Source organism: Pezoporus flaviventris, unplaced genomic scaffold (assembly GCF_033815535.1).
Source record: "Pezoporus flaviventris isolate CSIRO_AGI_PZ_B2104156 unplaced genomic scaffold, CSIRO_AGI_Pfla_v1 ptg000076l, whole genome shotgun sequence".
Taxonomy (NCBI): domain Eukaryota; kingdom Metazoa; phylum Chordata; class Aves; order Psittaciformes; family Psittacidae; genus Pezoporus; species Pezoporus flaviventris.
The window spans coordinates 1036723-1048764 of record NW_026892624.1 but is presented as its reverse complement, the minus strand read 5'-3'; the positions used below and the strand labels follow the sequence as shown (position 1 = coordinate 1048764).

The window sequence follows — 12042 nt, the reverse complement described above, 5'->3', positions numbered from 1 at the left end:
AAATTATGAAGAAGTCCTTAAATACATCCTTTCAGATTCTGCTGTAATTAACTTTGTAAGTATTTCTTAGTTGCTTCTGTTAGCAAAGACTATGTCTGGTAATGATATTTCTGGCTGAGTTTTGACTGGATTATACTGTATCACTTAACCACTGTGCGTGTAGTGAAGGACCTGAGTGCAGTACTACGCTGCTACAAAAAATAGCTGGCTGGTGTCCTGTTTCCTCCCTCAACCTTCTCCCATGCCAGATAACACACTCAGAGGAAATTCTTCATATCTGTATCGCAGAGGTTAGCTGACTGCGCTTTGGCATGCTGGTACGTCTTACTTGAATTTAGATTTATTGTTTGGTGAGAGTGGGGGTTAATGTGTGTGGGGTTTTTTGTTATTAGGTTGTTTTCTTTTATTGGGGTTTTTAAATACTCTTCTCCATTTTTTCATTGTTGCATTTTGCATCATAGTTTGAACCTGCAGTTTTTTCTAACAGGTTCAGTTGCATCCAGAACAAGATCTTTCCCTGTAAGATCAAATGAATTTAAAAAAAAAAAAAAAAAAAAAATCATGCTAAGAATTTTGACAATTCACTCATTTATAGGCTCCTCTTTCATTTTGGTGAAATCAGGTTAGAACTGAACAGCAGAAAAGGGATAATGCGAGGAAAACTGAGCAAATGGGAGTTCGGAGAAAGAGTGCAAGCTGTTTAAGGTAGTGTGGTTTAAGCCCAGCTGGTAACTCAGAACCATGCAGCCGCTTGTTCACCCCCTACCTCCCCTTCCTTCCCCTGCTCCCAGAGGGATGGGAAGGAGAATCGAAAATGTAACTCCCACGAGTGGAGATAAGAACAGTCCAGTAACTAAGGTATAACACACACCACTGCTGCTACCAGCAATAATAATAATGATAAGGGGAATATCAAGGGAAGAAAATACAACTGCTCACCACCTGCCGACCAATACTCAGCCTGACCTGAGCCGCGATCTGGGCCTTCTGGGTAACTCCCCCCGAGTTCATATACTGGGCATGACGTGCTGTGGTATGGAATACCCCTTTGGCTAGTTTGGGTCAGGTATCCTGTCTCAGCTTCTTCCCGGCTTCCCCTCCTCCCTGGCAGAGCATGAGACTCACAAAGTCCTTGGTCAGAGCAAACATGACTTTGCAACAACTGAAAACATCAGTGTTATCAGCACTGTTCGCTGGCTGAAAGTCAAAAACACAGCACTGTACCAGCTACTAAGGAGAAAAATGACTGCTACGAACCCAGGACAGGTAGACTTATATTTACCATTCCTGATTACCCATGTTTAAAGGGTGATTCATGTGTTACAGTTATGTAGGCTTTCAACACATGAAAGACATTTTGTTGCACTGTATAGTGCGCTGTTTTATGCAAACAAGCTTATCAGTAATGACATGCTAAATAGGGAACAGAGAATGAACTGGTGATACTAAAATTACACCTAGGTCTTCAATGTCAGGTATGGAACCTCCCCATAACACTTGTATTCTACCTTTAAAAACCAGCCTGGCATTCCTAATCTTGCCATGACTGGGGCTTTCTTGGATTGCAGATGCACTGGGAGATACTCTCAGTGCTGTGTGTTAGGAGATTTTATTCACAGTCTTAGTTACCGTAACAGATGCTGTGTGAATAGAAGTGATTGTATTTGTTTTGACATGCAGCTGGTTGGTTGTTGGAATGTGTCTCTTTCAATTCTTGTGCAAAAATGAGTTATTTGAAGTTTGGCTGCAAGTGTAGCAGATGCTGATGTGGCAACCCAGGCCAAACATTCTTTCCTGCTTTCGTCAGCGGTGTACATTCTTCATTTAAAGGTCAAAGTAACTTAACTAGTAAGGCTGACTCATACAGATGTGAGCTCTGTGTATGGAGTGTGCTTTTGTGCCTCATTCGCACCCATAGTAAGGGTTTCTTTTTGAATTGACGAGTTTGATGTAGTCACAAGCAGTGAATTAACATATTGATATTTTGGGAGTTTCAATCATGATGATGGTGGCTCTGCAGGTGGTAAAAAAATTGCTGCCCCTAGCTCATGAAACTGCAAATATTCAACTACTCTTGTAAACTGTTTTTATCAAGCATGTCAAAAGAAAAAGAAACCTACTCACATGGAGACTTGAAATTTCTCTTCCAGGAAAAGATATCTTTTAAACCCTGCTGTTCCTATTCTGGCTTTAAAGGTTGAGCTGTGGAGAAACTGTGTTTATGCTTGGTTATGTATCTCAGTCAGTTACAACAGGCATGTTACATAGTGTGTTGTTTGTGCATAGACATTAAACAACCTCTTTACTCTCAGTTTTCATTGTTTGCTTACAGGATTCAGTTTTATCACTGATTCCAGAGTCATTTCATCTTGCTCTACTATCTAGGAGCATAACGTCAGGACCTGTATGTCTACATGGCTTGAAAGACATGTCTCCAAGCACCTGGGGCTTTGCAGGTGTTTCATCCCTAGGATGTGATACTGCTTTGCAGATAGTGAAGGAATTAATCCTGAACGATTTTTTTTTTATACTTTTTTACCTTTGAAATCCCTGACTCTAAAAAAATATCAGGCCAAATCAGGTGGATGTGGCTTCGTGAACTTTAAGAAATGCAGCCTCATTTACTGTTAAAAAACCCAACCGAACAAACAAAACAACCCACAGTGCTAGTATTAGTCACCTTTTTATTTCAGGCCTCTTGTCAGTCCGCAAGAGCTTACCTGAAGGCCTGTTCTTTCCCAAGACAGCCATATTTTGTAATTACCAAACATTTTAATAATTTAATGTTTATACAGGTTACCCCCTCTGTGGATGCCAGATTAACTAGCCTTACACTGTTTTTTCTCATCTTTCTCTACAATCCTGCATAGTCACCATGGCTTTGTTCTGGAAAGATAGTACTACTTCCATCTGCTAACTGCAGAATGTCAAAGGTTGCCTTGGGCCTACCTTAGCTATATATATATATTTGTTCTTGCTGCATAAGGTGTATATCAAAGAATTAACAAATACTATATTTGTGTTTTGCTATAAAATGATAATGTGTTATGGTCTATGTGAAGGAATGTGCTCAATCATCTCTTTTCTTAGCAATTCTTAGGTTTATTGTTAATTTGCTATAGGGACATATATTCTTAAGAATTATTGTAATAAATGTGTACCTGTTGGGTTATGCATGCTAAATTAGTAATATAAATATTGATCTGGCAAAAGGAACTGAAGAACATGAACATTTTGGAGGTTATAATATCTGTAATGTACCTGGGTAAAGAATTAATTGGAGATCCTTAAAAATTCAATACCTATTTAATTAACGGAAACAGTTGAATACCATTTCTGTTGTACCAGAATTTGCATGAATACATATCACTTATTTTCTTAACATGGGCTACACAGCTATTGGTTTGTTCATTCTCTGTTCATTGTCTTATTTTGTATACATACTCTTTATAGCATATAGGATGATATTGGCAGACGAAACTTTTTGCACTAAAACTATATCCTAGATACCAAGTGCTGCCTGTGGCAGGTTGTGCATGAATGTTTAGGGTGTGTGTGTGTGTGTATATATATATATATATATATATGTATATATATGGGGGGTGTGGCAGGGAGCCATGGGAATGCAAGTCTGTTACTGTTGTATTTTTTGAGGGACATCTTTTTTCAAGTGCAGTATTTTTCTTTTTATTTTAGAGGAAGCCCACATCTGAAGGGAACCCCACACTATAAGGAAGAGCAATGTGCTCCTTCATTAAGTCTAGAAATGAAGAAAGTGCTGGACTTGCAAGCCTCTATCACGTGGTATGTTCCCTGGTTACATGTTAAGAGTTTTTTTGAATGTAGAGGGTACTTGTTAAAAAGTGATGGGAAAATTGAATGGAGTAAACTTTTAGTAAATTTTTAGACCTGCTCATACTAGGGACAAATACTTATTGAAAGTAATTGTAAGGAGGTGAGAAAGTAAATTGCTGTGTAAGAATTCTGTCTGTGCTTGGCTGTACTGGTATTTTATATGTGCTATATACAAGTATTCATTATGTTACTATAAATGTGTTTGTACTTGGGCTCAAAGTATGGATTAGAGATTTCATGGAGACATAGGTGCATAAGAGCAAAACTGTATGTAGCATTTCAGCATTTCTCCAGTTGCCTGCAGAGGGGTCCTATTTGTCCTGAAAAAGCTTTTTTTTACCTATTGGTTTTTGTTGGTTTTTTTTTGTGGTGACTCTCTGCCTTAAGTAAGCTTTGAACATGCTAAGTAGTTGCGTGTGAAAAGTTTGTGAAACCTTATAGCATTGGGGTGGAGTGGAAAAGTAACACAGTGCAGTATGGGAAGAGGCCTCATAGGAGAAAATCAATGTATATACTGGAAAAAGCTTTCCTGAAAAGCTGCAGGTTTTTACCTGCACACAGGTAGATTAACAGTAGTTTTCAGAATTTTGGAGGTGTTTGGGGAAGGAGTTAGGAAAAGTCTAATTTTTGCTTCATCAGTGATCTTAGACCATGGGTAAGAAAGTGTTGTGGATTGTTTACAACCTAGGCAATATGAGTAATTTTGTAGGTGAATTGTTGCCAGTAATGTCTTATGTTCTTCAAAAGTAGTTCAGATCCCAGTTAAACAATTACTGCAACAGTACAGAACTGTTCATGAATTTTGGTTCCCGGAGAAAAACAGAGGTGCATACTATATTTTGTTAGCTTTGTACCTTTACTGTCTAGAGGACTTAGGCACTTAGTTTGAAACTTATTTGATGTAACTTCTTAATGGAGTTGCTGAGACAGGAGGGAGTAGTACGGTGTTTATTACATTAATTGATTTTTCTATGGTATTGGTAGGATATGCAGGTTTTTTGAGAATGACAAGTATGTTTGTTAGTTTGCAGTCCATGTTAGAAGATCTCCTTGTTGCTACTGCTGATGGATTTCTCCATCTTGTTCATTGGGATGGTATGACCAATGGGAGGAAGGCCATCAATCTGTGTACAGTTCCATTTTCTGTGGACCTGCAGTCTTCTCGAGGTAGGTTTTGGAGGGTTTTATTGCTTATGGTAGTTAACTATAAGTGAAATACTGTCTAATATAAAATATTACCTCTGTTCTCAAGCAGGATAAGAAAAGCCTTTTGTAAATGTGAACAAAATAGCCTTTTAAATTTTTTTCCTGTGAAGTAATAAGTAAACAATTGTAAAGTCTGGGTTTGCAATATTGCTGTGTTCAATTTTTTAAATTACTGGTATTTTCTCAGCAGGTTCATTTTTGGGCTTTGAAGATGTTTATATCAGAGATATGGAATACTGTGCTACGCTTGATGGTTTTGCGGTCGTTTTTAATGATGGCAGAGTTGGTTTCATTACACCAATGTCAAGTAGATTAACTGCTGAGGTATATTTCCTTTACTATTTCTATCATGTACTCTGCATTACATGTGTTTTTACTTGGTCTCTGCATTTCACTTAGCTTTCTACTTTAAATTCTGTTCAGCTGCAAGGTAACTAAAATTTAGCAGCTGCTTAAGGATAGCATAAAACAAGACTATATATTTAATACCAAATTTTGAACTAGATTGCTCTAGCGCTAGTCCCTGTCTATGAAAGTAAATTTAATTTTCGGTTATTGCTTCAAAATGTTACTGTAGTTCTTAGATCTTCTTACTGTTTCTGTGACAGAATGCCTGTGTTGCTAGTTATAAGTGAGGTGGTAAGAAGTGTTTTCCCCTATGGCAGAGTATCATAGGAGCTATTTCTACCTTTGAGCCACAATCAAGTCTACTTTTTCTCATAATGACAAGCATACTTCAGGATTTGTTTTACATGAATCTTTTCCAAGCATTGTTTAAGAAAAAAAAAAAAGCCAACAAAAAAAAAAACAAAACAAAAAACAAACCACAAGAAAACCTATGAATTCCTTTCTTTACAGCAGCTTCATGGTGTTTGGGCACAAGATGTGATTGATGGAACTTGCGTGGCAGTAAATAACAAATACAGGCTAATGGCATTTGGATGTGCTAAGTAAGTTTTGTAAGTCTGGATCAATGGGGAGAAAAAATTATTTCATTGTCAAGCTTAAATACCAGTGTCTTTTTATGAAGTTGTAAGGCAAGAGCTGCAAAGATGAAAATGATCAGCCTTTCTAGAGATTGTATAATCTGATGTGTCAGGAAGGTAGGAGGGGAAAGGAAAGAAATTATTGCTTACTTGAACTGCAGTTGAAACTGACGCTTGCTGTTGACATTTGGGAAAAAATAAAAAGGTGGATGGCCCAGTGGTGAGGGTTGGGAAGTGCTGCTGTCCCAGTTAATCTCACAGCAGGATTATAAATTTGGTTTTAAGCAGTTAATAATAATGGGCAAGAATCAGCACTCTCACACCCAACTGAGAAAATGATCTGTGAAGTGTTGGTTTCCTCAGGAAAAATGTTGCCTGTTTGAATAACTGTATTTAGAAATTAAATGTTGCAGAAGTGCCTTTAATTGCACTGTTTTGCTTACTGCTCCTCAGGATAGTTTCTCCTGTATAATACTGCTTTAGCTCGTCTAGAGTGCAGGTGGTTTTTTTTGTGTGTTTTTTTTTTGTTTGTTTGTTTTTAATTGTCTTAATTTGGTTTTTTAGAGCATTTAAAAAGGTCTGGGTAGTTTAGTCTTTGACTATCTTCTTAATAAGTAGTATTCTTGGTTGCAAAATAGTTGTAGTAACAATATAGTGTGTTGGTGTTTGAAACAGAATAGTTACTGTAATTCATTGTTCTTAGTATCCATTAGTCCAGTCCTAATGAAACTTTAGCACTGAGCAAATACTGACTTTTCTCATTGGCTGTCTTGCAGTTGGAAGCCATAAATATATGTGAATTGTGTGTGTATCTGTATTTTCAGAGAATGAAACAGTCCTAGAGCATTGGTTACTTTAGGGCTCGTGTTTTGGGTCCTCCACGGCTTTCTGTGAAGTATCTTAAAAATATGCTTCATAGAGTTTTTTGAGTGTTACTTGACACAATGTTTCTGTTCTAAATAAATTTGGTATTGTTGAGAAAAAAAGCAAGTTTTATTAATCTCTTGAAACTGATGAGAAATCTAAATGGGCTGCTGTCTAAAGCATGTGTAATCTCTTCCAGCGGCTCTGTGCAGGTTTATACTGTAGATACCACCACTGGCGCCATGCAGTTTTCTCATAAATTGGAGCTGACACCAAAACAATATCCTGGTGAGTTACTTTCATTGCTAGAATTTTCCAGCTGGTCTTAGGGTATTAAAAAATATTTTTATCCTTGGCTAGGTAACAACTATTTGTTGTTTGCATTATCACTAATGGAGTTAGTATTTACTCCTGCATGTCTGTAATGCGCCCTTGTTCTTTCAGCTGCCTGGATTTAACTGACTTTTGGATGTGTTCCATATGTGAGGGTCTGGGGTTGGGTTTTTGTTTTGGTTTGGGATTGTTATTTTTTCTAGATTTGAATCAGAGTTAGCAGTTTACAAGCAGTGCTGCTTCTGGTTTGTAAACGGTGCGCATCTTAGTAGTTCCCACATGTAGTCTTAACATTACATTTCCATTATTCACCTGAGAAAATGAGAGGTTATTGTCAAAACTGATAATGAGTATAATAGAGGTTGGAATTAACTTGTAACAATTGCCATGTAGGGTACAGAAAAAAATTGAGGAATCCCTGCCTCAACTGCAGAACAAAATCTCAGTAGGATTTTTTCATCAATAGTGATGAGTATTGCAGGCTTTGAGTGAGGAACATACAAAGTGGGTGAATTGCATCCTTAACTGAAAATATATATGCCTGTTAGGTTTCAACAGAAAATTCAAATTTGTAAATAACAGAGCTTTATAGTTGTGCTAAGTGGCAAAGGAAGAGGTTTCAAGAGTGAATAGAAAATCTTCTCTTGTCCTAAAAATCATTTTACTGGAATTACACTTCTGTAGTTTTGTCATAGCACAGTTTATTTCTGGTCTGTTTTTATGTACTCTTAGTTTCCTATGAAACCAAACATGTATTGGAAAGGAAATAAGAATTCTTTATTTGTTGCCTATTCATTTTGAGATGGTCAGTTTGATGAATCCAGCAAAAAAGTTAATTGAAAAATGAAATACATACTTCCATGTATTTTTGTCTCTACTCTTATGGTGAAAGCAGTTCAAGGGCATTTATTTTTTTCATATGTAATTTTTTGTCTGTTTTTTAAACAGATATTTGGAATAAAACAGGACCTGTTAAACTAATCAGATGGTCACCTGATAGCTGTGTTGTGATGGTGACCTGGGAATGTGGAGGCTTGTCCTTATGGAGTGTTTTTGGTGCTCAACTTATCTGTACTTTAGGAGGTGATTTTGCGTGAGTATCTTTAATGAAATTGTAACATATTTTATTAGAAACCTTTATTTTTATTTTTTTAATCACTGTCTGCTAATTAGAAACTAATTCACTGAATTAGCTTTTTAAAATCCTTTTCCATTATAATTTCTTAGCTATTGGAATAATTGAATAATATTTAGGAGGGAATCATTTGAATATAAAAAAAATGTATTTTCTTTTGCAGTCATCTTTTTGGCTATAAAAGCAGATTACCCTAAAGACAGGGTTTAGTAGGCAAATACTAAAATTACTTCAGTGCTAGTATATATTTGCTGAAAATGTGCTGACGTCCAGAGATCACAACTCAAACAGTTAATGCAATTGTCAGATGTCTAGCATAGCCTTTTATGCAGTGTCATGTATCAAACACGCTTTATAGTTTCAGGTGAGATTCAGTACTGAACCATTTGACAGTATAAGGATAGGAAGGTAATTTCTTATTTTGATTAATTTATTTCCAAACTCAAACTTGTTTTGTTCTGGTTTTAAGGTATCAGTCTGATGGTGCCAAAAAGGATCCTCTAAAGATCAGTTCTATGGTAACTATGAATGTAAAAATAGTAATAGGATGGCTAATAATTTTAAAATTATTAGTAAAACACTTTCAGAAAATCAAACTGGCTTTCTTTAGCTCTGTTACTTTCAAAGGGTAAGATGCCTTTACTACACTTTTTCACAAAAATATTGTATTGAAGGAAGAAGAAAAAAGGGACAGCTGATTTTTCCCTATGTCCTCTGCCATGTATGTGCCTGATTGTGAAGTGTGCATGACATGCATTTTCTTGGTTTTGCTTTTGCTGCTAACAGTGAACACTTGGTTTTGTTTTATCTGTCTCTTTTTTGTTTTCTTTTTTCTTTGTTTTTTTTTTTTAATTTCATGCTGTATTTCAGAGTACAGTGAGACAGAGAAAAACACTAACTGTAAACTTACTTACTTCCCCAAAATTACTAGTTTACCTTTGGCGTTGAAGTAGCTTAACTCAGAATATGAATTCAAGAGAAACTTAATTGCTGTTTTAATACAAAGTAATTGCTGAGAAATCCTTCTAGTCTGTCAAATCAGAAGATGTAATAAGTATCAAGCGCAATCTTCAAGACCTCTTTTACAAATTATGCTTAATTATTTACAATAATTTTAAAGCATTTGATTTTTTTTGTTTAATGTGTAGCCTATTTGCTATGAAGATAATAAATTTTAAACTGGAATCCCAATTTGATATATGTATATATTTATATATATATTTGCAAGAACAGTACAATGTGCCATTTAAAACCCCAGATATTCTGATACTATTGAATTTAATGAATAAACCACCAATGTGACTTCGGGGATAAAGATCTTTTCATACCTGATTCTGAATTATGGATTTTTTTAGTTCCTTAACCTGCACACTAAGCAGTCTTAATTACTTGTGTGGATGTCTTGCAGTTACTTTCATTTAATAAATACTTGTAATATAAAAAAATAGGCTGGATTGTTAGTGGATTTTACTGCTATGGGTTATTTGTGATTCCTCTGATACCTTTGAGAACACTAAGTGTTTTTTTACCAGACTCATGTCTATCGCAAGATCAGTTACAGTAAGTTTCTGTAATTCTTATTTTCTGAGAATATATGGTGCTGGTGTGGGTTTTTATTATTGTTACTCTTTTATATTCAGACTTGGGGATCAGAAGGGTATCATCTGTGGGTTATTGATGGGAATTCTTCTTCGAACATCAAGCCTGAAAGAGATACATATAACGAAGCCTGCCAATTTGGTATTCTTCAGTTTCATTTCATCAAGAGTGCTCTCACTGTTAATCCTTGTATGGTAAGTTTTTGATAAATATATCTTTACTTTAGAGCAGTTTTCAGGTGACTTCTGAATTTCTCTCTTAGCAGGTTTTAAGTCTCTTTTGCAGCCATTAGGCTGGTCTTCATTTTCTATCATAGAATCTTAAAATCATGCTTTGAAAATATTGCTATGCAATACTGTAACATAAAAGCTACTAGTACATAGTGATACAAAAACTGAGAACTGCCTTAAAGCTTATTTTTCATAGTATTTATATAGAGCCTGTTATTCTATCATGTGTTTTCCTTTGTTTTCTGTACATGGAATTCAGGGTTGCTTTTGTTTTCTTGTTTTGTTTTAATGTAGAGTAACCAGGAACAAGTCCTTCTTCAAGGAGAAGATCGCTTGTATTTGAACTGTGGAGATGCAGCACAGGCTCAGAGTTCCAGAAATACTTCACACTCTGAGCATAAGCCTACCAGGGAAAGAGGCCCATTTTCAGATGGCAGTTTAGATTCTCAGGGTTTAAGCACTTTACTAGGACATAGGCATTGGCATGTTGTACAGGTAATTGTTGCTGCTTGCCCATATGTGCTCTCTGCTTGCGAGTGTTTATAGGACTGGAATTTGCAGCTGATCTCATCACTCTGTCACCAGTTTCCTTTAGTATGAGGTCATTGTCTTTTTATTTCCTCCTGGGTTTCTCCTGATACAGCTTTTTGTTACTGGTAAAGGAATCTCAGCCTTGTGGCAGGGAGTTTGTAACCTAGCCAGTTATAAAAAAAATAAAATTCTAAATGTCTTTTTAACTTCAGGAAGTGGTTAAATTACTTTCCTGTGCTTTGAAAGGGAGAATAAGTACAATATGCAAGAAATCCTTTAGGGATTTGTTCTGCTGTTTATACAAATTGCTTTAAGAATATTCAACTGAGAAATAAAGACTTTGGCTGTATTTTCAAGCAGTCTTAGGTGGCATCTGTTTAAACATGTAGTTAGAACACCACACTATCAATCTTGCAGAGAAGATGGTGTTTCCAAGGGCAGTAATGGGACAGATTTTATCTTCTCTGTAATACAGAGGAAAAATTAAATAACTTTTAATCTGTAATTCTAGTGTGTGCTCCATGCTTGAATTGGCATGTATTTTTCTAAATAGAGGATTCCAAAAGGTCCTAAGATTTTGTGTTTTACATGGTAAATGAGTCAGTATTATTAAATAGAATTTGACTCTAGGCATGTATGTCAGGTTCTAGATACTGTTGAATTTCCTCTTTAGCTGACCTGACAGCTGGAACTGTCATAGGAGGGGGAAATCCTCATTCTGTGTAGGAGTAAAACTAACAATTGGAATGACTGTGGGGAGCAACATAACTATGAGAACAGCCACTGACTGGGTAATGAGAACACCTCTCTGCCCTGTATCAGACCAAGGGCAGGAGGGAAGTAATTGTATTTAAAAAAGAAACCACAACATTAAAAATGTCAAAGCCAGTGTTCTGGCAAAACATGGACGTTTTACAGATTACTTTAGAACATTAGAAGTCATCACTACTTTAACGGTGCTTATGGTATATATATATATTTAATGCTTTTAATGGTATAGTTATGTGGCTTTCATTTTCTTTTGTTTTCTTTTTGATTTATTTAGATTCATAGTACATATCTAGAGAGCAACTGGCCTATAAGGGTGAGTTATTTTAAGAATATGTTCTTGGTTCTTTAAAAGTACTGTGTTTTTATAACTGTCCCTTAGGGTTGGATGAGTGCTGGAAGGTGAAATCATTATTTTAAATTACATAAAGAAGAATATGTTTTGGACAGTAAAGTAGAAAACAGGCACATACTTTACAGGTTTTGACTCTGACATTATATTACGTTGCAGTGATATACTTGGATGGAATATATA

The 12042-nt window shown here is 35.9% G+C and overlaps 1 protein-coding gene across 6 annotated transcripts in view; it reads left to right on the top strand.

Moving 5' to 3' along the window:
• RIC1 (RIC1 homolog, RAB6A GEF complex partner 1) overlaps positions 1–12042 on the top strand; it is a 52336-nt gene that overhangs the window by 25820 nt on the left and 14474 nt on the right. For 4 of the 6 annotated variants that reach the window (XM_061473078.1, XM_061473077.1, XM_061473081.1 and 1 more), the window contains 10 exons: positions 3697–3804; positions 4880–5022; positions 5249–5385; positions 5920–6011; positions 7111–7199; positions 8193–8337; positions 8849–8897; positions 10020–10172; positions 10503–10703; positions 11785–11823. In XM_061473078.1, coding sequence (XP_061329062.1) covers positions 3697–3804; positions 4880–5022; positions 5249–5385; positions 5920–6011; positions 7111–7199; positions 8193–8337; positions 8849–8897; positions 10020–10172; positions 10503–10703; positions 11785–11823 — 1156 coding nt within the window. The remainder of the gene's footprint in view (positions 1–3696; positions 3805–4879; positions 5023–5248; positions 5386–5919; positions 6012–7110; positions 7200–8192; positions 8338–8848; positions 8898–10019; positions 10173–10502; positions 10704–11784; positions 11824–12042) is intronic. The other 2 variants (XM_061473079.1, XM_061473080.1) reach the window with 2 other exon arrangements.